At 42.1% G+C, this 27,607-nt stretch overlaps 1 protein-coding gene across 1 annotated transcript in view; it reads left to right on the top strand.

Annotated features, from left to right (window-relative positions):
• The first annotated feature begins 257 nt into the window (after positions 1-257).
• The window catches only part of TRPC7 (transient receptor potential cation channel subfamily C member 7), a 223,453-nt gene continuing 196,103 nt past the window's right edge, over positions 258-27,607 (top strand). The window contains exons 1-2 of the mRNA XM_061613403.1: positions 258-300; positions 703-1,481. Of these exons, the coding sequence (XP_061469387.1) occupies positions 258-300; positions 703-1,481 (822 nt within the window). The remainder of the gene's footprint in view (positions 301-702; positions 1,482-27,607) is intronic.

Below are 27,607 nucleotides of genomic sequence, written 5' to 3'. Positions count from 1 at the left end.
GCACCAGTTTATACAGTCAGCATCTTCACTAAAAACTCACTCAGACCCAGCATACTTGGGGTGCATTAGCACTTGGTATACTTGGACAGTTTTCTGGGCCTACTTATCCTGGCAGGGCCCACTGGGTCTGTCACCTATCCTGCCTGCAGCCATCAGCGGCTCTCAGCTGGTATTGCCACTGGCACTTGGGTCTCCAGCTGCACCACTGAGCTGCCAGTCACCTTCTCTTCCTGGATGTGATTAACCCAGTGGTAGCTATGTGTTGGGGACTGGAACCGAACAGTTGCTTGGTTCTGATTGGTACCTGGTGACTTGATATTCATTCATTGCAGGTCAGTATGTTAATAATCACGTAAATCCTTTAAAAAAAATGCTATGTAGACAAGCATTTGCATGCCTGCTTTATTTATTTGAAAAATAATGGATACAATCCAGTCAAAGTTAGGGTCAAACTATATTACTTTAATTGCATACTTAGTAATCACAACAAGAAATTATTATTTTTGTTTAAAACTAGGCAATCATGGCCTGATTTTCATTGGGACTGTGATGCACCATTTCCTACAACTCTCTGCCTAACTCTGTCTTTCATTGATATCATTGGGAAATAAAATCCAGATCAAGCACAAGGTAATCAATAGACAGACCGACAGATAGCATTTGTCTTTTAGAAATCCACTATATTTTGTTGTTTCCAACCAGGCTTGAAAAACCACAACTCTAAGAACATGCATCGACGGCACACCACCCTCCGGGAGAAAGGGAGGAGGCAGGCCACTCGAGGCCCAGCCTACATGTTTAATGAGAAGGGCACCAGTTTGACACCCGAGGAAGAGCGCTTCTTGGATTCTGCAGAATATGGCAACATTCCAGTGGTACGGAAAATGCTGGAGGAATCCAAAACATTGAACTTCAACTGCGTTGATTACATGGGGCAAAATGCTCTGCAGCTGGCGGTAGGCAATGAACACCTGGAAGTAACTGAACTCCTTCTGAAGAAGGACAATCTGGCTCGTGTTGGGGATGCACTCTTGTTAGCCATCAGCAAAGGATATGTGCGTATTGTGGAAGCAATATTGAACCATCCAGCCTTTGCACAAGGACAGCGCCTCACTCTCAGTCCCCTGGAGCAAGAGCTACGAGATGATGATTTTTATGCTTATGATGAAGATGGAACCCGTTTTTCCCATGACATTACTCCTATCATACTTGCTGCGCATTGCCAGGAATACGAAATTGTTCATATATTGCTGCTAAAAGGGGCACGGATAGAAAGGCCCCATGACTACTTCTGTAAGTGCAATGAATGTTTTGAGAAGCAAAGAAAAGATTCCTTCAGTCATTCGCGATCAAGAATGAATGCCTACAAAGGATTAGCAAGTGCCGCTTATTTATCCCTGTCTAGCGAAGACCCTGTTCTCACTGCTTTAGAGCTAAGCAACGAATTGGCAAGGCTAGCCAACATTGAGACAGAATTTAAGGTAATACAAGGTGAAAAATGTTTTTTTCCTCCAGTTGAATATATTCATTTACTTTATTACCCCTCCTAAAAAATCAATGGGGTTATAGAGTTCACAAAGAAACTTTAGGATCAGACTAAACTATCTGTTCAATGTGAGTATGCATTTAACATGTCTGTCTTTTGTTTTGAAATTGCAGCCATGAGGGGATGAATGAGGATTAACACCAAGTGGGTGGAGGGTTGATCCTTTCCCAAAATACTCTGATTCCAGTGAAAATCCCCCCCAAAATTGCTCTTCATCCTCAGAAGAAAACTGCCACTAGTGCCAATGGAAGTGCCCTCCAGGGACAAATCAGAAGGGTGTGGGTCATTAGGACTGCAGCATGGAAGAGAAGGATTAAAATCCTACTCTCTCTCTCTCTCTCTGGTTGCATTCCTGATTAGCCCCCCTAGAGCTTCTATTTGATAAACAAAATACATAACACATTGAATGTGTACCTGGTTTAACCCTTTGGGAAAGCACATGCTAGAAATTCCTATAAAGGAAACTGATTTCAGACTATATTGTGATAGGTTTACATTATGAATGAGAAATATGAATCAATTTGATTTGGGTCCTCCGCGTAACAGACCTCCACCATGTGGAAAGTAAGAACCCTTTTTGTTTCTCCTTGACAGAATCTAGGGTTCTCCATTCCATGCCCTCTTTCCATGCACTCAATCACGGGTCTGTTCCATCCTATATTTGTGGAACAGGGACAGGGAACTAGGCTGATTCACATGCAGATGGAATAAATTTCCCCTCTGTCCCTGTTAGAATCTGAGATATTTTCACATTGTAACCAAATCCTAAAAAGCTAGTTTGAAACATAATCACTCAAATCTTATGGGAAAAGCCATTGGAGATTATTAATACTTCTTTTAAGAAGGGTAGAATGCCTGTTGGTTTCTCAGACACTGCTTTAAATTGTCATAGTTTAATGCTTAATCCCTGTTTGTTTATAATCCTATTTCAAATATCTGTCTGTGGAAATGTAGTTGTTTCAGTTTCAGAGTACCTTGATGATGTTATTTTCCAGGCCCTTTATCAGTGTTGCCTTTGGGTTCCTGAGAGATTGCATACTGTCCATCCCATTATTCGGTATGAACATTGTCTTTGGTGATATGTGGAGTCAGGTACCATAAATATGAAGAACAGGGGGAGTGCAATGCTGTTATGCTTACTTGATCTCTCAGTGGTTTTTGATACCCTTGACCATGGTATCCTTCTGGACCGACTTGGTGAGATGGGTATTGGAGGCACTGTTTTACAGTGGCTCCAATCCTATCTCCAAGGTCGCTTTCAGAGAATAGCATTGGGTGAATGTCTTTCGGCCCCCTGGCAGTTGTGCCGTGGGGTGCCGCAGGGTACCATCTTGTCCCCCATGCTGTTTAACATCTATATGAAGCCCTTGGGAGCGGTCATCAGGAGATTTGGGACGAGGTGTCAACAGTATGCTAATGATACCCAGCCCTATTTCTCTGTAACATCTGAATCGGGAGAGGCCGTGCAAGCCCTGGACCGCTGCCTAGACTCGGTGCTGGGCTGGATGAGGGCCAATAAACTGAGTCTGAGTCCTAGCAAGATGGAGGCACTGTGGGTTGGTGGTTCCTGAGTTTGGATGATTGGTGAGTTGCCTGCTTTGGATGGGGTCGTACTCCCTCTGAAAGAGCAGGTTTGTAGTCTGGGGGTGCTCCTGGATCCATCTTTGTCACTAGAGGCCCAGGTGACCTCTGTGGCCAGGAGTGCCTTCTACCAGCTGCGGCCATTTCTGGACCGGAATAGCCTAACCACTGTTGTCCACGCACTGGTAACCTCCAGGCTGGATTACTGTAATGCACTCTATGTGGGGCTGCCCTTGAGGTTGCTCTGGAAGCTGGAATGAGACTGCTTCCTGGGGCAGGGTATCACCAACATGTCACCCCAGTGCTGAAAGAATTGCACTGGCTGCTGGGCCAAGTTCAAGGTTCTAGTTTTGGTGTACAAAGCCCTATACAGCTTGGGACCAGGATACCTGAAAGACCGTCTTATCCCTTATATAGCCAGTCGATCACTGTGCTCTGCAGGTGAGGGCCTCCTGCAGATACCATCTTATCAGGAGGTCCGTTCTGCATAACATAGGAAATGGACCTTTAGTGTAGTGGCAGCTACCCTGTGGAATTCCATCCACTTAAATATTAGACAGGCGCCATCTCTGTTATGTTTTCGGCACCTTTTGACGACTTTCCTCTTTCAAGAAGCCTTTTAAGCCTTTATCCCATTCTGTGTCTGTGTTGGAATTGCTTTTTTAAAAAACCGTTTTTTCTTAAACAATGTGTTTTTAACTCTTTTTTTAAAGATGTCTTTAAAGCTTTTTAAAAAAATGTTTTTAAAGTTGTTTTAATGTATTTTAAGGTCTGTTTTTATGATGTTTTCAGCGCTTTTGTTTGCTGCCCTGGGCTCCTGCTGGGAGGAGATTGAGATATAAATAAATATGCTGTCCTCTTTAGGTATTAGGAATCCTACAGACATGGTGCTTATTATTCAGGGTCTAACTATGGTGGGAATTGGATATTAAATCCAGACCAAGATCAGTATAATGATGGCTTACCCACCATGCGACTTGGTCGCTGCGTGGAGCGAGGAGGGACAATACTGAAGGTTCATTTTCCCAGGCAAGTTAGGTTCAGTGCCTGATGGTACTTTTCTGGGTCTAGTGCTAGGATTTTACCCTCAGGTTATGGCAGTAGCCAGGTATGCTTTTCATCAGTAATCAAAACATTGTAGTGTTTTCTATTGGACTAAGATTTAAGATTATTGTGTAGGAACATGTGAATGGCCTCCACATAATCCGTCATGACTCCTCAGTATATTTTATTGTTGTTATGGCAACTTTGGAGTAGTTATGATCACAAACAATGTAGCAAGGGGTATCTGCACAGCAGCAATTCACATAATGCCTCAGTGTAACCCATTTACCTCACGGGAGGAATCAAGTGAAGGCACAGATCTCCGGTGGATGCAATTCATGCCTTTTTATATGCAGCAATGCGAAGCGAAGCTTTCTTGATGATTGTTTAAAAGATACAACTGGTATAGCTGTTGTATGAGTAATTAACTAATCCTACAAATCAGTCTGAACAGCACCAAAAGTATACAGCCACGAGAGTGCCTGTATACTATAGCCAGCATGGATATTTCACATTCCGCAATGTTAAATTGAAAATATCTCCATGCCATTCTGATGCTTCCCATAAGCACATTTCAAAACAAAACCTTACAAAACTTATAGTCTTGCACCCAGAAACACTTGCTTAACAACCCTCTTAAGTCTTCATGGCAATACACACAACAGTCAGAGAGAACTGAGAGATCAAAGTGTAAAACAAGAAAAAAAAATCCAGACTCCCGTTGGACTTTTTTCTGTCAGTGTTCTCATAGTTAGTTGAAATTAATTAAAAATCAGCCATGTTCTCAGAGTACCTGTAATCCTATTACTGACCTTGCCCCATACTGACCTTCAACATCTGCTGTTTAAAAGTTAAAAAAATGCCTTGCTAATTTTTAATTAATTTAAGGAATTTTAGGATTGAAGTCTGTTATAACGTCAGTCATGCTCTGTCAGAACCAACTGTCAGTGTTCTAAAAGCCAGACTCACAGCTGCTTGGCTTGGCTAACCAGGTGGCCACACTCATGCCAGACCTTTATTCCACTTGAAACAGTCATGGCTTCCCCCAAAGAATCTTGGGAAGTGTAGTTTGTGAAGGGTGCTGAGAGTTGTGATGAGACTCCGATTCCTCTGACAGAGGTCCAGTGGCCAGAGTGGTTCAACAGTCGCCCCTCTTCTGGGGACTGCAGCTCTGTGAGGGGAATAGGCTCTGTCCTAGCTACTCTCAGCACCCTTCACAAACTGCACTTCCCAGGATTCTTTGGGGGAAGCAATGACTGTCTAAAGTGGAATAAAAGTCTGGTGTGGATGTGGCCAGGGACAGCTTTGGTTTAAATTTGGGTGGGAGACAACATGTGCCTGCTGTAGAATGGGGAAGGTGGGAAAACCCTGAAAAGCAATGATACTGTTTACAATGTTTACCTTTTGGAAAGGAAAGGGGCTTTCCCTCTGCCCAGTGCCCACCTAGCCAATCTCTTCCCCTCTGCCTCCCCTTCTCCTCACCTCCTGTAACCCCTCCCCCCTCTCCCTTCTCTGTTCCTTCCCCAAGTCAGTTTCACCTATCCTAAACATGATTGTACAGGAGTAAATCCAATTGAACTCAAAAAGCATGACAATGATCAAACTTCCCCTCCCCTTTTCCACACTCATACCCCCTCCCTTTCCCCCTTTCCTCCCCCTTCCTTCATTCCTCCCTCCCACTCTCCATCCCCTTCTAATCCCCTCCCCTCTTCCTCCTCCATGGTCAGTTTTACCTGTCCTAACCATGATTACAGGGGCATAAATCCCATTGAACTCAATAAGCATGGAAATGATCAGACCAGCTTTTCCCTCCTTCTCTTCTCTCCCTTTCTCCTCCCTTTTTCCTCCCCTCCCCTCTTCCTTCTTCCTCCCCCCGCCCACTCCAGCCCTCTCTTCCTCCTCCTCCCCCACAGTCAGTTTCACCTATCCTAAGCATGATGCAGGGGAGTAAATCCCATTGAACTCAATAAGCATGCAAATGATCAATCTATTCTCAGCAAACTTGCACACGACCCCATTTCTTACCTCCCGGATTAAAAAGCAGAGAAATTCACTCTGCAAAATTTACACTAAAAAATCTCCAAAAACAATTGTGGAATAATGGCACTGACTTTTTTGCGGAATAGTTTCCAATGGAGATGAGGAGTGTCTCAGTTTGCACAAGATAAAACAGTGGGAGGGTGAAATATATTCTAGAAAAATTCTAGGTGTGCTCTATGTTTTTAATTGACCATGCCCACCTTTCCTTAAGTGGAGTAGTTTAAGCATAGCAAGCTGAAAACATGGATCTTGAGCAGGCCAAGTTTGTTTTTTCCAACAGCCAGAGTCATTGCTTAAGCAACATATTGTAATCAGTCTGATTTTACATCAAACGGCAGTTTCAGATTTAACTGTTAATGCACCCAAATAGAAATAGAACACAAAAGGCAGTCTTCACCATCATATGACATTGACCAATACAAAAGCTTTGAAATTAATGAAAATAAGTTTGACACAGATCTCTAGGATGAATAATGAGAGAAATATAATTTTCTAGGTGAGATTCTCTGTAGAAAGAGTAGTAACACAGGAAAGAAGCAAAGTAATTAGAACAGCAACAAACATACAAAAATGTAATTCTCCATCTTTGGAGATGGCAGGTGTTGCCATCACTCACCATATGCTCAGAGACACATTACTAAATTTTTCCAAGCTACACAAGAAGTGGATTGGTCTGTGAAAGACCAACCCAAATTGTGTTTGCATTTTGACAAATTTGTAGGGCAGTACAATATCTCAGAGAGGAGGTCAGGTCTTCTGCTCCCCTGGTGCATTCACTATAGCTGCCCAATTTCAAAACTTTTTAAAGTTTGATAGAAATATCTGTTGGCTGTAGGTACTAAGGGAAGGAGGCAGCCTTTAGTGCTTGATCTTATGTATAACTGCTTAACTGTATAACAATGACCCATAAGAAGGGAGGGACCTAAATGGCTGCTGCATTTTTTAGGATGGAGGCAAAGAGTCAGGGTAACTGACAGGACACAAAATACTTGAATATTTCGCCTGTTGTATATTGAGGTTGTATCCAGTTATGCCTCTCCACTTACAGAAGGTTCTTTACTTCAGTGAAAACTCCCATGAATGAAAAGGGTAGAGAAGAGATTTTTGCAAATTCTGCCTGTTCCTGCACTTGTCGGTGCTACTTCCCATTCTGATCTGGATGATTTTCCAGCCTTTTGAAGCAGCTTTTGGTGGAGGGATCCCTAGAAAGAAAGGGAAAGCAGCAGAAAAAACAATTGTTCCCTCCTTCCATTTCTGGATCAAAAAGCCTTCAGCAAGTGAAGGGACACAACTGGATGCAATTCTTGGTGGAGAAATATTAGGAGAGAGAGATGCCTGTGGACATACAAGAGCTACACATTGCAGACTTTAATTTTCTTTGAAATGAAAGACAAGGTGAGCTACAGTGAATATGTTCACTTGAATGGATAAAACGATTACTTAAGGCAAGACCTAGTAAACTTTGTTTTGACAATCATTTGTTAAGGAATTGTAACAAAACTCGCATCCTGAAATCAGCTCAGATTTCACTAAATACTGACTGCTGCCTCCACGAGTTGCTTTCCTTCCAGAGCACCCACCCCACCAGACACATCATTGCTCGTATTCACTTATTTCGCTGATATAAAAAGTCCCCATGTTTCCAAGTATTTTATTTATTTATTTATTTATTTATATGCATTTTAAACATTTGATGTGCTGATTTGATGATGTGGACAAGCACAATCAGCATGGGCTGTATTCAGTGAACTTGGGCTAGCAGAAGCCAGCACAAGGATTCCTGTTAGCGCAGTGGGACTTTCCCCCCAGTTCTCCCCACATGTGCTCACACATCCTTGCCAAATCTGCTCTGGAGGGTTAGGGGAACCCCAAGAACAGAACACAGGGGGACAAGAGGGGAGTTTGTTCCATTGGGCAAGCAGAAATGCTTGCACTGATGAAACAAGCTCCTTAGTGCTATGGTGAAAACAAGCCCATATAAGGAGGGTGAAAGGATAAGTCTCCCCCCCATTTTCAGATGTTACATAATCATTACTCTGGAGCACTTAGAATTCTCCCTGCTGGTTCTGCATTCTGATTGTTGTTATAAACTGTTTATATGCCAGATTTCCTCTTTCAAAAAAAACGTTTGACTGGTGTGGTTAAAATTGTTGTGGTGTACAACAACATCTCAGCAAAGGCTCTTTCAATATACTGCTTTTTGCACATTTTCTTGATTGTATCTAAGAGCAGGCCTCTGAACCTTGTCATCTCCCATCCCTTTCCAGACACTGAAATCCTGCTGACATGGTTCCTCTGCACATCAAGACTTTCCAGGATTATTTGGGGCCAGAGGAACAGTTCTGAAAAAGAAAAAAAATACTTTTCTTTTTCAAGTATGTCAAGTTGTCAACACAGGTGACGGACTGACTTAAGCCTCTGTGACTTCAAAACCTGGACGTTTTCAGGGAGGCAGAATATTGCCCTGATCAATGCTAGAGGTGGGAATCATTACTACAGCTGCAGTGCCTTCATTCTGAAAAGGAAAGCACAAAGCATCCAAAATTATTAATTGAAATTAAATGTTAATAGGCTTGAAATGCACCTATATTTCTGCTGGCCTGCAAATCAATCCAGATAAGAAATAAATTTTGAAACAATTGTAATCATTAGAAATAGAGATCTGACTTGCAAGGAGTTCGTAGTTATATGTGGTGAACCTGTTGACTGCTACCAGGGAAAATAACAGTAAAACATATTCTGCAATAGAAATTCACCTCAAAGTAGGTACTGATTATCTAGCCTTGTTTCTTCTTCTGAGCATAGGTGTTAATGCTGATCAATATTTAACTGAGAAATCAGTATTTGAAACTGAATGGAATCTCCTAGAGAAAAAAATGTTCTTATCAGAGCAACGAAAGGGTAATCATGACAGAAAGCAAGAAGGATTCAGGGAAAGAGCAGTGCACTCGTTGAGGGGAACCAAATAATATACTATCTCACCAGTAGTAGTGTGATGATAAAATCCATTGCATCCTTGAATTTTTCAAGGCTCTGGCCATTTTAGGACATTAGGAAATGTCATTGTTCAAAACATGTCAGCTATTTGTTGTGATTGGGTCTCTCTTTGGGTTCAAAGGCTGATGAGATGTGGAACCTGGAAGTGTTTTCAAAGACTTCCATGTGTGTGTATAGGTGAAATGTTTTATTAGGTGTTTTGTTCAAGGGGTGTTTGATTTTCCAGTTCTATGTCATCAGCTTCTGGAGGCTACTGCGTAGTCAGCATTTCATCCCCAAAAGTTAGCCCAAAGTTATTTACATATTCATTCAGTCTAGGCAAAGTACATTGTCATTTGATGTGTAAAACAAACTAGCAGCCTATTCATAAACACAATGATTTACAAATGAGTGATTCTGATTCAACTGATGCTCAGATGACACCTTAAGTAACTTATGGGTAGAGACACACTTACTGTTGGGTCCATTCCAATGTGTCTCCAGAATTTATTCTAAGTTTTTTTCCTGCTGCACAGCAGCCAGCACACTGCCCGCCCTGAAATAATATAATTAGTCCCAAAATATACTATTAATATAAGGTTATGATTTGAAAGAAACCAGTATTTATCTTCATTTTCTATTTCTTTTTCTTTTCTCATCTATTTCTTTTTCAGAAACTACCTAGCTCCTTATTAAATCCCATACGCTCACCTGCACAAAAACTTATTTCACACTGCATAATGTTTTGATACTGCACAAAATGTGTCTAGCTGCACATTAGAATAAAGCCTGGAAAAGTCTTAATTTCTGTAAGTGAATTCCCTCTTAATGTCCTGATCAAACTCACAGTGCAACTGATTTAAGATCACATAAAACACTTTTACAATGATGTGGTGCAATTCCAATGACAAGTTCAGAAATGCAAGTAAACATGCTCCCAAAGACATCAAGGTTACAGTCCATGAAATGCTGGCCCTCCTACATCTATCCCCTTGAAATGAATTAAGTTTTGATTTTGGATGGTTGAACCCTAAACATAACATTTAGAAATATGTAATTACTTTGACCTGTGTGTCACAATATCATTTGGCAGGTGTATTTCAGAAGAGCTGACTGTCATGTAGCAAATTAAAATTATACCGCAACTTGGTAAATGTGCCTTGTTCTGTTTAAATGAAGAGCAGCAAATTCTCACCTTAAGCCAGAAAAGACAAATTCCACTCTCAGATTGAAGCCTCCCTGTCTTTATAATCATCAGAGTTGCTGAAGATGTTTCTTGCATGAATAAGTTGATTATATTTTCCGTAATAGCCTGGAAAGCTGTCAGTGAGGAGTAAAAGATACAATTTGACCCAATGCAAGTGATATAAGTTGTCACATTCATGTAAAGGAATATGCAGATCACACACAGAGAGAGATATCACCTGCAAGCAAGCAAGCAGATGGCTCATTTCTTAAATTAGGAAGTGAAATAAATAGGAGCATTAGGTATAAAATGGCTAGATGCTCATTGATCGTCTCTTCAGGTGACCATATTTTTAGCAAGCATTTTGATGGCAATGCCCTTGTAAATAATGACATACAGAATGTCAGACCTTAATGCTTCTAAATGAAAACCTAGAAATAAACCACGGAAAGTTTAATGCAAATTGAATCATGCATTTTTCTTATTTCTCATCTGCCATATGCCTCCCCTTGTTTGTTACCTATCTAAATGTCATCTTGTACTAAATTCAAGGCCTTCCTCTTACTCCAAATGGCATTCACTGCACACCTTTCAAAATCATTCTGAGGCTTTGTGATAAAGAAAGCAACATCCATATCATTCCATTTAGAAATCTAAGCAAATTAAATTTCAGACTTGCATAGAGGAACAGGATATGGTTTCACCAGTCAGAAATGTTATTATAAGTTTTCAAGTTACACTCATTAATATGTGTTATTCCTCCAAACCATGACTGGAGTCCACACTGTTTGTAAGTACCACCATCAGCTACTCTGTTTATGAACCAAGCCTTCTGAATGCGTAAGATATATTCAGGGATTTGAGGCTGCTTTACTTTGTAGCTAATGTCATGGAACACAGGTTTGTATGCTAGCATGTCTTCATAAACTATTATTGATCTTAATTGTAATGCAAAACATGCAAAGTTGACTTCTTATGTCATTAGTGTTTACAATCTCATGTCCAACTGCAGCAGTTCTGTGTGGGCATATAAACCATTCCAGCCTATATGAGTTTCCCCATTCAAGTCAATAGAACAAGCAGCTCGGCAGATGGCAATGGGTGCTACATTCACTGTAAGCCCTTCCACTGAAATGAACAGGGAATTGTGTCACAGTTCTGTACCAAATTCCCACCCAGGAATGCTGGATTTGGAAATGGGAGTTTCCATTTGTTTCTTCCTTTAGCTCAGCATCTGACAGTCATCACAAACAGCAGTGAATTTATTAACACTTTTGTAATCAATTTTATTCTCTCTTCCAAGTCCAAATGCTTTGACTTGAAGTGCTAAAATGATATATAGGAAATGGCCTCCCTAGATGTCCAGAGTGACAATGTTATTTACTTGTATTTTCAACCTCCTCTAATCCCAGTGGCTCAGGATGTTAAGGGAGCAATGCAAGGCTCTGAAAGATGGCAAAACAGGGACTCTTAGATACTGTGTACCTCTGCCTCTGCCAGCAGAGAGGGAGTTCCAGGGACAGAGACCTCCCCAATGTGGTAGCACAGGGCTATGGACTCAAAAATGGGACATTACAGGGACATATTGGGGGAGATCTTGGATGCACTGAATCCAAAAGCCCCTCATTCCCCCAACCTAGAATATTTTGAAAGAACTACTCCAGCCCTGGAGTTGGTATTGTTATTTAGCTTCCCATTAGTGTCAGAAGAAAGGGAAATTTTTAGAAGACAGAATGGGGGCAGAGGGAGCCCAGAAAATGTGTCAACCCACCCTTTGTTCTGGCCAGCACAAATCAGCAAGGCTTAGGAATTGATGGTTTCTCCACTTCAAAAATTCCCACTGCTGCCAACTTAGGGTTCTGTCTGGCTGCAGTATATACACACTTACTTAGATGTAAATCCCACTGAACTCAATGGAGCTGACTTCTGAATTGCCCTGCTAGGAACATTTGAATGACTTGACTATTTGTTAAGAACATAAGGAGGCCCTATTGGATCAGGCCAGATGCCCATCTCGTCCAGCATCCAACTAGATGCCTATGGGAAGCCTGCAAGCAGAACCTCTGTGGAACAGAGTTCTCTCTAATGCTTACTGGAATCTTCTATGATGATGATATGGCTCTCTAGAAGGGTTTAGAACAGAGACAGGGAACCTTTTTTCACTTCAGGGTCACATTGCTTCTTGGACACCCCTCTGGGGACCACATGCCGGTTGTGGACATGGTCAAGTGAAAGTGGACAAGTGGGAGCAGGCATGGTAACTCCCACATACAAATCACAAACCATCCAAACCACACACATACAATAGGTCTGAATGCAATCCTTTGCCTATCTATTCAGAAGTACGTCTCATCAAGGTTACTTCCAGGAAAGTGTAGACAAGAATGGCATAGGTGGAAAGGATGAAAAGAGAAACCTGACAGTGACCTTTTGCACAATATCCTATGGGGCACAAGTGGCCCTGTGGCCCTCCAGCTATTGTGTGGACTCCAACTCCCATCCCTGATGTTTGGCCATCCTGGCTGTGGCTGATGGAAGTCAGCAGCATCTGGAGAGTCACAGATGTAGCCTCTTCTGTTATAGGCCTTTTATAGGGCTGATATCAGTTGTGCAACCCTGCACTGCCCTTTGTTAACAGCAAAGGAATTAAGTTAATTGCATGAATAAAAATGACATGCACACTTCTATAGCGTGGATGGACGACACAGGGAGAGGGGAAAACACCATCAGGACCACTGTGGGTGGGGAAGGGGAACACAACTCCTTTCCAATCGGCCCATGCTTTTGACAAAAGCCTCCAACCACCAAAGAGGCTAGTTATATTGGGAGGAAAATAGTGCTTTGTGTGTGTGTGTGTTTATATTAAGTGCCAGTATCCATGCTTTGATAAAAGTGTGGCAGATGCCAGCACAAAATGGTTGCCTTGCCATGGACAGCCAAAAAAAGAGGTCCCAGTACTCCATACCAGTGAATACCATCATAAGAAAAAGCCCTGGAAGTAAGTTTCTATTGATGCCAATGGAGGCTTTTCTCCTGATGCACACAGCAGCTGGAGGACAATTTTCTTTGGGACCATAACAGGAGAGGGTAAAGGAGCAAATTCTCTCTCCTCAACCCCTGAAATCCTGATGCTGTTTCCCTCCCTCCATTTGGTCACATTGCAAAACGAAAACCACGTCCGTGTTAATATGTTTGGGTGATTACATTTAGGCTGCTATCCTAAGTCTTCTCACCTGGGAATAAACCCTATGACAGGCACTGTCATGATTGTGCTGTTAGATGGGCTCCAAGTGACCTTCATCTTTTTAAGGGTGACCTACTTTTTGTACCATGACTGTTAACTAGGGATGGGTGAATCTGCCAATTTCAGTTTCCCTCAGTTTCTCATTTTTCCATTTTAAAGTTAATTCTCTGCATTTCCACATCAGTTTGTGATTATTTGTTTGCCCAATATACTAATTGCTAAGCATATTTTCCCTAATGCATTTTTGCACATTATTTGCACATCTGTATAATCATTTTACCCTAGTATCTGCATTTTTTGTACATGGCTGGAGAACTGCACTGCTCAAGGTCAGAGAAGTGCGAATTTCAAACGATTGCTGTATTTTGGTTCACACATTGTTTCAGTAAGTGCAAATTGGGTAGGTTTGCCTTGAAATGTGATCTGAATTGAATTCCCCCCATCCCTACTGTTAACACACCATCCAAAATTTTGTATCATTTATTAAAGTTGTAAAGAGTTTATACAGTTTGTGAAATTCAGGGGGTTGGACTCGATGGACTTGTAGGCCCCTTCCAACTCTACTATTCTATGATTCTATGAAATCCTTACGTCAAGCAATCAGTGACAGTGCTAGTTTCAACAAGACGGGAGTAGAGGAAGTAGATATGCAGGCTAAACATGCTGGAAGGGTGAGGCCAGCGTGAGGCCAGCCATGATGCAGGATTGCTCCCTTTGCTTATGAGCTGAGGGAGTGATTCTGGGGGGTGCTAGTTTATAAGGGGCTTGCCTAAAGGACAAACTGAGGGACTCAGCCAGGGGGCTTTCCTGCAAGACAAATGTGGTATAGATTGTATTGGTCCAACTTGATTCAAGAGAGTGCATATGAAACCTATCTCTGAAGCCTGAAGAAGATTGCAAAACCATATTGTGCAAACTCTGTTATCTATCATTCTTGCTTTCATACAACTGTGAAACTTATGCTGCTTTTCCCAGCAGCAAAGATCCAATGTGAGTGCTTTCCATTGTATCATTTTAATAAAGTGTTAGGGATACTTGAAGAATTCATTTTTGCTGAATTCTGATATGAGCTGACTTGATCCACATTTCACACTATGGCTGTACATTATTATTTCCTCTACATTTTAAGTGTGCCCTTCTTGCTTGGGGTGGTCATGGTCCCCCTCTATTGTTTTCACCCTGAGGGACAGATTAGGCTGAGAGATGGTGAGTAGCCCATGGTCACCAAGTAAACTTTGTAGCTGATTTCCATTTTAAAAAATAATTAAAATGATTTATATGCAGGCAAAGTTTATGAAGTAATACAGACTCACAGAATACATTTAAAGCACATCCAACTTGTATTTAAAGCACATGGCTTCCTCCAAAGAATCATGGGAAGTGCAGTTTCCTCCTCACAGTTTGTTTGTTTGTTTATTATTTGATTCATATCCCGCCCTTCCTCCCAGTAGGAGCACAGGAAGGCAAACAAAAGCACTAAAAACAATTGAAAACATCATAAAAACAGACTTTAAAATATATTAAAACAAAACATCTTTTAAAACATTTTTTAAAAAGCTGTAAAGGCAGCTTTTTTTAAAAAAAAGTTTATATATATATATATATATATTAAAAAGAAGGTCTAAAAGCATATTAAAAAGCAATTCCAACACAGACAAAGACTGGGTTAAGGTCTCAACTTAAAAGGCTGGTTGAAAGAAGGTCTTCAGTAGGCTCCGAAAAGATAACAGAGACGGCGCCTGTCTAATATTTTAGGGGAGAGAATTCCAAAGGGTAGGTGCCACTACACTCAAGGTCTGTTTCCTATGTTGTACAGACTGAACCTCCTGATAAGATGGTGTCTGCAGGAGGCCCTCCCTGCACAGCACAGTAATCAACTGGGTATATAAGGGATAAGATGGTATTTCCGGTATCCTGGTTCCAAGCTGTATAGGGCTTTGTAGACCAAAACTAGAATCTTGAACTTCACCCGGTAGCAAATGAGCAGCCATTGAAATTCTTTCAGGAGCAGGGTGACATGTTGGCGATACCCTGCCCCAGGGAGCAGTCTTGCAGCAGCATTTTGCACCAGCTGCAACTTCCGGACCAACCTCAAGGGCAGCCCCACATAGAACTCATTACAGTAATGGAGGTTACCAGTGCATGGACAACAGTGATCAGGCTATCTCGGTCCAGAAACAGCCACAGCTGCCTTACCAGCCAAAGCTGGTAAAAGGCACTCCTAGCCACTGAGGTCACCTGGGCCTCTAGCGATAAAGATGGATCTAGGAGCACCCCCAGACTACTGACCTGCTCTTTCAAGAGGGAGTATGACCCCATCCAAAGCAGGCACCTCACCAATTATCTGAACTCGGGAACCACCAACCCACAGTACCTCCATCTTGCTAGGATTCAGACTCAGTTTATTGGCTCTCATTCAGGCCACGACTGAGTCCAGACAGCAGTCCAGGGCTTGCACAGCCTCTTCCGATTCAGATGTTATGGAGAAATAGAGCTGGGTATCATCAGCATACGGCTGACATCTCATCCCAAATCTCCTGATGACTGCTCCCAAGGGCTTCATATAGATGTTAAATGGTACCCTGTAGCACCTCACAGCACAACTGCCAGGGGGCTGAAAGACAATCACCCAATACTATTCTCTGAAAATGACTCTGGGGATAGGATTGGAACCACTGTAAAGCAGTGCTTCCAATACCCATCTCATCAAGTTGGCCCAGAAGAATACCATGGTCAATGGTATCAAAAGCGGCTGAGAGATCAACTAAGAGTAACAGGGTCTCACTCCCCCTGTCCTCCCAATAAAGGTCAGGGCGACCAAGGCCTATTCAGTCCCACCACCAGACTGAACCCAGACTGGAATGGGTCAAAATAATCTGTTTCATCCAAGAGTACTTGTAATTGCTGCTCCACAACCCTCTCAATCACCTTGCCTAAGAAGGAGGCATTTGTGACTGGTCGGTAATTGTTGAAAACCAATGGGTCCAGGGTGGGGGTTTTCAGGAGCGGTCAGATCACCGCCTCTTGCAGGAACCACTCCCTCCTGCAACGATGCGTTGACCACACCCTGGATCCACTTGGTCAAACCCCCTCTGCAACCTTTAATAAGCCAAGAAGGGCAAGGATCGAGAGGACATGTTGCTGGCCACATCATCGCAAGCACCCTGTCAGTGTCATCAGGCCACATCAACTGAAAACATTCCCAAGACGTTGCAGCAGATATTGCACTGGACAGTTATAGATCCCACCACCCTTAACAAACTACAGTTCCCATGATTTTGTGGAGGAATTCATGTGCTTCAAATGCCAGCCAATGCTAGCCCATGTCATCAGTACTGAGCTAAATAGTACCAAATGGCCTGAGTCAGAATAAGGCAGATTCCTTTGTTCCTAAAAGAGGAAAGAGACCCAAGGGCCATAGTGACTCCAAAATATATGTATATATTTTATTTACAATATTTATATTTATATATTTAATATTTACAATATTTATATTTATATACCACTTTATTGTAAAAAAAAACAAAGCAATTTACAGAAGGAATTAAAACAATATTGGCAAAAACAGTTAAAACAGGTATTAAAACATTCAAAATAATAAAACTAACAATGATTTAAAAACAGATAAAAAACATCATAGCTTCTACATGCCTGGGCAGGCTTGCCTAAACAAACAAAAAAATGTTTTTAGCAGGTGTTGAAAAGAGTACAATGAAGGTGCCTGTCTAATGTCAATAGGCAAGGAGTTCCAAAGTGTAGGTGCTGCCACACTGAAGGATTGATTTCTTATAAGAGCATAACATGGAAAGCACACCTTGAACTTGGCCTAGTAGGAAATTGACAACCAGTGCAGATTTCCTAGCAGAGGTTATGTGCTGACATGTCAGCAATAGCTTTGCAGCATTCTGCACTAACTTCTGCCCCTGGGTCAGGGTGTGCTTGACCTTGGCTGACTGGCTGCCAGGATTTTTTTAGTTTTTAGTGTTGGTTTTTGGTTAGGAATCCTGACTGGTTGTGGGATGTTGAGTTTTCTGCCTTACTCATAGGAATCCTGTTGTGGTTGGTATGGTATTGCATTTAGGAATTCATCACTGTCTTTTGTTTTTGTTTTTCTATTTGCATTTCATTTACCTTTGACCTTACTCCCTTACATCCATAGAAGCAACAACAGTGGTTCCATGTGCTCAGCTCAACCCCCTTAAACCCACTGATGATGCACTTTGGTTGTGTGATGGTTTATTTCTCGCTCAATAGTGGTAAAAGAGAATTCAAATACTGGGAAGTGTGGCTTCAATTGCTGTTGTTCCTAATCCACTGCCTGTGAAGGTAGACCAAACTAAGTGTGTTTTCTCTCTGTCAATCATTACTGTTAAAGTGAGTTTATAGCAGCCCACAGGATAGGAAGGAAAGGGTAGAGAACCTTCTTAACTCTTACTCATTTCTCAACCCTCTCTTTGCAGTGAAGGTTCAAATCTGTAAATAAGTTTGGAGCAGCAGCCATGTTAAAAGGCAGGCAGGGCACTCCAGGCAGGGGGTTGCCAACCCTGCTTGGATATGGATATCTTTCCAGAGGATCCCTAGTTAAGCCTGACCAGCAGCACAATCCTAACCATAACTACTCAGAGGTAAGTCCTGTTGAGCTCTATGTGGCTTAGTCCCTTAGTCCATATTTTTGGAATTGCCGCCTTGGGTTCTTACTGGAAAAAGGGATGGATGCAGGGAGGGAGGGAGGGAGGGAGGGAGGGAGAGAACTGCAGCTTTCAGGGACATCCATTTTTATTCTTGAGCACTCCCATCTAACATCTTCACAACACTAGACTCCCTTCTGGTGAGAAGTGAGAAGGAATGATCCCGTCACTCCAGCTGGACCTGGAAGCACACTCATTTAGCTAAGATTTCTATCTTAATTTCCAGTCAGAGAGTTTTTTTGTTTGTTTGAGTGGTATGCTCCAAGCAACTGTGGTTAATCCTTAATGATGTACCATGCTTAATGACATTACTAGGGCCCTGCCCTGTGACATCACTACAGCCCGCCCCTGAAATCTCAGGATTTGGGGTGCTTCTGACCTGGCAGCCCTAGAATGAATACATGCAGAAGCAACACATATGAGGTATCTCTGTAGCAGGTCTAGAGCCAGCAAAAGGGCCAGATTCTGGCAGGCAGAAATTCAACAGGTTAAGCAGTTTCTAGTATGATAATGTGGTTTTGCAAAAATCTCCACCTTTTGTCATTCTGCCTGTTGGACAGCTCATTACATGTTACTGGCTCCTAATTCATTTGTGGCCCTTTTCACACATCCACAAAAGAGGATAAAATGCATAAATGACACACAGTACACCATTTTTTTATGTACATATGTATTTGTAAATGTGCAGAGGGCCCAATCTTGGGGTAGAAGCACACTTACTGATGTGCCAGTTCCAGTGCATCTCCACTTCTCTTTTCTGAAAATCGGGGCACACAACACTAGTCAAACTCCACCCCTTTTTATTTAAAACCCTGGTCAGATCAACCTGAGTGCATTTTTTTCAAATGCAGTTTTAGATTTCGCAACTGATTGGTAGATCAACCCATTTGTCTACCAGGTGTGGCCAATGGAAACGCTTTGCTGAAGGCTCAGGCAGAGACTGTGATTGGCCCAACACTTTGCTATGGGTGGTCCTGAAAGGTCTGAAATCAGCAGCAGGGGAGCAAAATGTGGCCAGCAGAAGGCAGAATGACTTCAAAATGCAGTCAGAAAAACCATTCTGGCTGTTTTTGAAGCGACAAGTGTGCCCACAGCCTTGGCCAGGGCCAAAAAACCCCCATGGGCACTCCTGATTATGGAGCTTTGCCCACTCCAAAGAAAATAATGGAAAAGAGACTCATGTTTCTAGGCCTACAAATACATATACCTTGACATTAAGATATTAAGACTGTAAGACCTGCAAGACCCCCTCCCTGTTTGCTGGCCTCTTTCCACCTGGCCTGGAAGGGTGGGGCCTTGACTGACTGCAGCTATAAAATGTGGCATTACCTGAAGATGCCAAAGACCACCTTGACTGTGTGGTGTTGTTTAGGGACTTCTGTTTGGGTAAAAATTTAATTTCTGCTGGTCGGTTTTTTGTTTTGCTGTTATTGGGATTATGCTTCTGTATTTTATTGTTGGAGTTTATTAGGAATTATAAGGATGTATACATTTATTGTATGTTTTAAAATATGTTTTTGTTAACTTATTGACCATTTGAATTTATTTCTTAGTGAACTGTGTAACTTTTTTTCTGTTCATGTTATGAGATCCCTTGTGCATAAATTGTTATGGAAAGGCGGCATACAAAACAGTGATGATGATGATGATATTAACTCCATACTACTACTGTGGAGAAGTCAGCCCTCTTGCAAAGTCCGTAAATGGAGGAAATAGAGTTGAAACTGGGGTAATAGCATTGTCCCTTGCCATTGGTTGTTGTTCTAACTGCTGACCCTCTCTCCTAGGCTGTTTGATTTACATTTGTTTTTTATAAAACTGTAAATGTTGTAAGTTGCCCTTAGTAGCAGTTTTCCATTAGAAGGGTGGGATTTAGGTTTTTTAAATGGAATCTTTTAACTTCCTCTCCCCTCAGTTCTAAGTCATTGACCAACTCATAAGCTATAATTAGTACATTGTGTTCAACTACATAGGTTTTATGACTTGGTTTCTATCATTCTGTTGCCCATATTTGAAATTAATATACTGTTGGGTTGGGCCCAATCAAAGCCAATTACACTTATAAGTGCAACTAACTTTGCCTGGATTGAATACAATCTCTTTCCATCTCATACTAATATTTTGATCTTATTATATTTGTTCTGGTATGTTGTTAGCTGCTACAGATTTCCTTTTGGAAGGAAAGGCCAAACACTAAATGAAATGTAAATGAAATGTCATAATCAGAAAGACAGGGGTGGAAATCCTGTGCCCTCCAGATGCTGGACTACCACATGGCAGCATGGGCATGTGGGGTTATAAGAGTTGTAGGCCAACAACTACTGAAAGGCTACAGATTCCACATCCCGGGTTTAAGATAAAATTTGTCTTAACTGTACAGATGCTCCTATGCCTGTAGAAAATGAAATACAATTAACTATCCTTTTATCAGAGATGTAAGCTTTATAGAATGAAGCATGCTGGTTGCCAGTTCATTTCCAGCACCAATTCAAGGTGCTCACATGTAGTGTTCAAAACCCTAAACCAGGGATGGAGAACTTCAGACCCGGGGCTGGTAACTCTCTCTCTGACCCTTGGGGCTCTGCCCAGGCCATACTCCATCTTCCCAGACCACCCACCTCATCAGCCCTCCTCTGTGCCCTTCTAACGTGCTTTTGCCTGACTGGAATGTGCCCTTGAACTGTGAAAATTCCTCTTCCTTGTCTAGATGGAGGATAGAGATGTGTGTGGCTTTTGCATGGCTGGAATGTAGCCTCCTGCACAAAGTTAAGAGTCGTATCTGTTGTTCCACCCATTTTTGCCTCTGGCCCCCATCCACTGGGATGTGGCCCTAGGAAGTTTGCTTAGAAGTCAATGTGGCCCTTGGGTTGAAAAAGGTTCCCATACCTTGCCCTAAATGACCTTGACCCCAAATAACTGAAATACTGCCTCCATCTGCACAGACTTTCTCAGGTTAAGATCAGCAGAGGGGGCCTTCTTGGTAGTTCCACCACCTTCAGGAGTTCAGGGGGTGAGGACAGTAGCCCAGAAGAGGGCACTATCTGTGGAATTTCCTCCCCAGAGAGGTTTGTTTGGCACCTTCATTATGTAGTTTTCATTATATGCTGAAGACAGTTTACTCTGGCCTTTGACATTTTAGATACATATTTTAGCACCCATCCTATTCTGCTGAGTATTTTTAATATTGTATTTTTAGATTGTTGTAAGTTGCTCTGGGACCTCATGGTGAAGGGTGGCCAAGACATCTATTAAATAAATAAATAATCTAAGTAATACTTACAAACCATCCCTTTCCATTGGAGGTAGGCTTGCAATATACCACAGATTGCCACTGTACTCTTCTCAGTTGTAAGGAACAACCTCCCAAGGCTCCGTAAGCTGCCTGAATCCTCAGCCACCTGTATCCTTCACCTACAGAGTCTTCACAAACTTCTCCCTCCCACTCTTTCATCTTCCATAATAGATGTTGATTTGCAAATATGAGCACCACTGAGGTGTGCCTTTCCCCAGAAAAATCAGGCAGGCTGGTGTACGTGCATGCATTTTCAACCCTCTCTGGGGAGAAAACTGTGCCTAATTCTTTACTCTGCAATGATAGGAGTGAAGAAGTGAATAATTTGCAGGAAAATGAATCTTGCATATATATTTTTTTAATTTAAAGAATTTAAATTTGATTGAAGCTGAGATACTTTTATGTATTATTCAGCAAATTAGCTATTGAATATTGTACAAAACTATTTGCTGCAATAGTTGATTCCCCACATGCATGTTTGTGCTGTCTGGGGAGCAAACACTTTGACTACCATAGGATAATGGGACATTTGTCAACTGAGTTAACTATTACCGTCTTTAATGATGTGGGGATATGTTTGCCTTTGAACCAGCAGTAACAGTTTTTATATGCAAAATTCAAGGGCAAGTATTGTTCTGCTTTATTACAACCTCAGGTTTCGGAAAATGTGATATTAATGCACTTGGACCAAACAGGGGAGAGGGGGAGAGAAGTGGGTAAGAAGCAAACTCTAAATTCCAGATTAGCATGGCATATTACATTAGCAAGTGGTACAAGTCTCTCTCTGAAGCAGACTGAACACTGGTTAGTGCACACAATCATGCCTACCAGCTTACATTGCATCCTCTAGTAGCCAGCCAGTGGAGTTGTTCTGAATGGTTTGGAGGTTACTGACTCCCACTGTGGGGGAGGGGCCTCTGGAGCATTCGAGGACCCACTGTGACCAGTTGGCTTCACACTTCGATAAAGTCACTCAAATTTGGAGTGGCCTCGACTCTGCTGTTGTTGCATTTTCAGATGAAGTACCCAATGCTGGAGTCGGTGATCAGTTTCAGCTTATGCAGTCAGCTGATGTGGACAAGGTGCTGGAGGCTGCATGTCCAACCATGTGCTCTCCTGACCCCTGTCTTTCCTAGCTTATTAAATCTGGCAGAGAGGGTTTGACTGGTTGGGTCTAGAGTGTGTTTAACAGTTCACTGCATGAGGGGATGGGCCCTGCAGCCTTGAAAGAGGCGGTGGTGAGGCCACTCCTAAAGAACCAACCCTGGACCCTTTGCATTAGAATAACTGTTGGCCAGTCACAAATACTCCCTTCTTGGGGAAGGTGGTAGAGAGAGTAGTGGTGGGGCAGCTGTAGGCGTTCTTGGATGACACGGATTATCTAGATCTATTCCAATCTGGGTTCAGGCATGGCTGTGGGACTGAATCAGCCTTGGTTGCCCTGATGGATGACCTCTATAGAAAGTAGGACAGGGGGAGTGTGACCTTGCTCCTGCTTCTCAGTCTCTCTGCAGCTTTCCATACCATTGGCCATGGTACCCTCCTGGACTGGCTCCATGGAATGTGGATTGGGGGCACTGTGTTACAGTGGTTCCAGTCCTACCTACAGAACAGTGAGTAGCGTTGGGTGATTGTTTTTCACCCCCCTGGCAGTTGCGCTGTGGGGTGCCATAGGGTACCATCTTATCTCCAATGCTGTCTAACTTCCATATGAAGCTGCTGAGAGCAGTCATTGGGAGCTTGGAGGCTCTACTTCTCCATAACATCCAAATCAGGAGAGGCTGTGCAGACCTTGGACCAGTGCCTAGACACAGTGGTGGGATGGATGAAGGAAAATAAGCTGAGCTTGAATTCTGGCAAGACAAAGGCACTGTGGGTGAGTGGGTTCTGTGTCTGAGAAATTGATCTATTGCTTGCCCTGGATGGGGTTGCACTTCTCCTGAAGGAGCAGGTACTCAGTCTGCGGGTACTTGTGGATACAGCTGTCACTGGAGACCCAGGTAGTCTCAGTGGCTAGAAGTGCCTTTTATCAGCTGCACCTAGTGAGACAACTACAACCATTCCTGGACCTGGAGAGATGAGCCACAGTTCTTCAGGCATTGGTGACTTCAGTACTGGATTTCTGGAATGCACTCTGTGTGGGGCTTCCATTGCACTTGACCCAGAAACTGCAATTAGTGCAGAATGCTGCAGCCAGATTGCTGACAGGTGAGACCAAGTCAGCATAACACCTCTGTTCAGAGATCTGCACTGGTTGGCAGTTTGTTATTACTAGCACATAAAGCCCTTAGCTGGCTTGGGGCCACTTGACTTGCAAGACGGCCTTACCCCATTTGCACCCACTTGAGTGCTTTGCTCGGTGGAACAGGCACTGTTACAGGTGCCACATAATACTCATTCCACACTTGTAAGAAATCATTATTTTAGTGTGGCAGCACCTACTGTTTGGAACTCCCTGCCTATTGACATCAGGCAGGTGCCTTTGCTGTATACCTTTCTGCACCTGCTCAAAACATTTTTGTTTAGGCAAGCCTTTCCAGAGACATTGATGATGATTTGTTTTAATCTCTAGGATGCACACCTTAAAGTGGTGAGGGGGGTTGAGAGTGTTGAAGAAGCTGAGAGCAATGCCATCAGGAGTCTAGACCAAGAGGCTAGACTCCTAGCAGGGGCACCCAAGGTGGAATGGTCAAAGCTGAGACCCCAGACTACGATGCATCCAAACTCAGAGGAAGGCAATGGTAAACCACCTCTGAATACCTCTTACTATGAAAACCCTATGGATAGAGTATCCAGAATGCAACACGAGATAGTGCTGGAAGATGAGACCCCCAGGTCAGAAGGCACTCACCGAGCTACTGGGGAAGAAAAAAGGACAAGTACAAACAGCACTGGGACTAATGACTCAGCTGGGTCAAAGCTGAAAGGAAGCCCAGAGGCTGATGCACACAGATGTGAAAGGAGAGTCTGGAATTGTACAATGCACACAACAGGAACATGGAATTTGAATTAAAATGGATGGGAATGGGACATTTTCAATCAGGCAACTACAAAATATTTTATGCAGGAAATGAGAAATTAAGAAGAAATGGGGTTGCTTTAATAGTGAGAAGTGATGTAGCAAAAACAATTAAGAGCTGTAACACAAGGTCTGAGTGAGTGATATCAATGAGATTAAACGGGAAACCTATTAACATAACCATCATCCAAGTCTACGCTCCAACAGCAAACACTGAAGAAGAAGAAAAATTGAAGAGATCTTATGCAGAAGTACAGGAAGAAATTGATCACACACCAAAACAAGATGTGCTGATAATCATGGGGGATTGGAATGCAAAGGTAGGGAACAGAGAAGAACTAGGAATTGTGGGGAAATGGGGCTTAGGACATAAAAATGAAGCAGGAGAAAGACTTATTGAATTCTGTGAAGCCCATAATGTTTTTTGCTTCATTGTATGATGAAGAATCAGAAATTTTTGAATGTGAGGTGAAAGCTGCTGTTAAAATACTTGAAAGAAACAAATCACCAGGAACAGATGACATACCAATAGAATTGCTACAAGCTACTGAGACTGAATCTGTCCAAATTTTGATAAAAATATGTCAACAAATATGGAAAACTAAACAGTGGCCCATAGACTGGAAGGGTTCAATATATATCCCAATTCCAAAGAAAGGGCATTCCAGTGAATGCAGTAATTATCGAACTATTGCCTTAATATTTATTTATTTATTTATTTATTTATTGAATTTCTTAGTCGCCCATCTGGCTGGCTATCCAGCCACTCTGGCAATGTACAAAATAGGCATACAAATATAATAGACATTAAAAATCTGAAAACAATGATGATAAAATCTAGCCCACCCCAAAAGCCCTGAAGAGCCAGGTCTTCACAGCCCAGCGGAAACTCATTATAGACAGGGCGGAGGTCATTTGGGAGGGAGTTCCACAGGGTGGGGCCACAATTGAAAAAGCCCTCTCTCTAGTCCTCACCAGTCTGGCTGTTTTGACGGATGGGATAGAGAGAATGTCTTTTGAGGCTGATCTTGTTAATATCCCATGCAAGTAAAGTAATGCCCAAGATTCTACAACAAAGGCTCTTATGATATATGGAGTGAGAAATGCCAGACGTCCAAGCTGGATTTAGAAAAGGAAGAGGCACCAGAGATCATATTGCAAACGTATGTTGGATAATGGAACGGACAAAGGAATTTCAGAAGGAAATCACCCTGTGCTTTATAGATTACAGCAAAGCCTTTGATTGTGTAGATCATGAAAAACTATGGAATGCTTTAAAAGAAATGGGGGTGCCACAGCATCTGATTGTCCTGATGAGCAGCCTATACTCTGGACAAGGGGCTACTGTAAGGACAGAATATGGAGAAAGTGATTGATTCCCCATCGGAAAGGTGTGAGATGGGTGCATTTTATAACCCTATTTGTTTAATCTATACACAGAACATATCATATGGAAAGCGGGATTGGACCAAGATGAAGGAGGTGTGAAAATTGGAGAGAGAAATGTAAATACTTTAAGATATGCAGACGATACCATACTCTTAGCAGAAACCAGTAATGATTTGAAATGAATGTTGACGAAAGTTAAAGAGGAAAGCACAAAAGCAGGACATCAAAAAGCTGAACATCAAAAAGACTAAAGTAATGACAACAGAAGATTTATGTAGCTTTAAAGTTGACAATGAGGACATTGAACTTGTCAAGGATTATCAATACCTCGGCACAGTCATTAACCAAAATGGAGACAATAGTCAAGAAATCAGAAGAAGGCTAGGACTGGGGAGGGCTGCTATGAGAGAACTAGAAAAGGTCCTCAAATGCAAAGATGTATCACTGAACACTAAAGTCAGGATCATTCAGACCATGGTATTCCCGATCTCTATGTATGGATGTGAAAGTTGGACAGTAAAAAAAGCAGATAAGAGAAAAATCAACTCATTTGAAATGTGGTGTTGGAGGAGAGCTTTGCGGATACCATGGAATGCAAAAAAGACAAATAATTGGGTGTTACAACAAATTAAACCAGAACTGTCACTAGAAGCTAAAATGATGAAACTGAGGTTATCATACTTTGGACACATCATGAGAAGACCTGATTCACTAGAAAAGACAATAATGCTGGGAAAAACAGCAGGGAGTAGAAAAAGAGGAAGGCCAAACAAGAGATGGATTGATTCCATAAAGGAAATCATCATAGAATTTATTGCTTTTAGCTATAGGCCATTGCAGAATACAACAAATTTTCCCAGTAGAGCGTCAACAAGTTAATACAACAATTAAAACCATGTATAAAACATTAAAACACTTTATAATCTTGAATATGGGTCGCTTGCAGCTTCCTTGCGGCCAGTGCAAAGTTGGCCACGGAGGCTGTCACCTGTGTAAAATTATCACTCAGTAACTCCACTACCAGCTCCTGATGGCATTTGTCTAGTGAAGAGCAAATAAGGGGGGCCAGGAATTTCCATCTAGGATTGTCGTACAGTGGACAATGCAGAAGATAATGGGTGATATCTTTGACAGATTCACACCCAAAAATGCATCTCCATAAAGGAAGTCACAGAGCTGAACTTACAAGATCTGAACAGGATGGTTCACTGCAGATGCTATTGGAGGTCACTGATTCATAGGGTTGCCATAAGTCGTAATCGATTTGAAGGCACATAACAGCAGCAAGATGTTGATTTGTTTTAATTTTTTTAGTTAGTAGCTGTTTTAATAGTTTTAAGTATGTTTTTAATTTCTTTTTTTTAGGTGTTTGTGATAGTTTTTTTGTAAACCACTTAAAGGTCTTTACATTCAAGCAGTATATAAATTTTGTCAAATAAATAAATAGTGAAAATATGAAATTGCCTTGCATTGAGTTAGGCTTTTGGTCTAATCTAAACCGATGCTGCCTACTCTGACTAACAGCAGCTATCTAGGATTTCAGGGTAAGGTCTTTTATAGCCCTGCTTTCTGAGAGTCTTTTAGACTGAATCTGGGATATTA

The sequence above is a fragment of the Rhineura floridana genome, chromosome 3 (genome assembly GCF_030035675.1).
Source record: "Rhineura floridana isolate rRhiFlo1 chromosome 3, rRhiFlo1.hap2, whole genome shotgun sequence".
Classification (NCBI taxonomy): domain Eukaryota; kingdom Metazoa; phylum Chordata; class Lepidosauria; order Squamata; family Rhineuridae; genus Rhineura; species Rhineura floridana.
The sequence above is the reverse complement of the archived record's forward strand: the minus strand, read 5'-3'. Positions and strand labels throughout refer to the sequence as shown.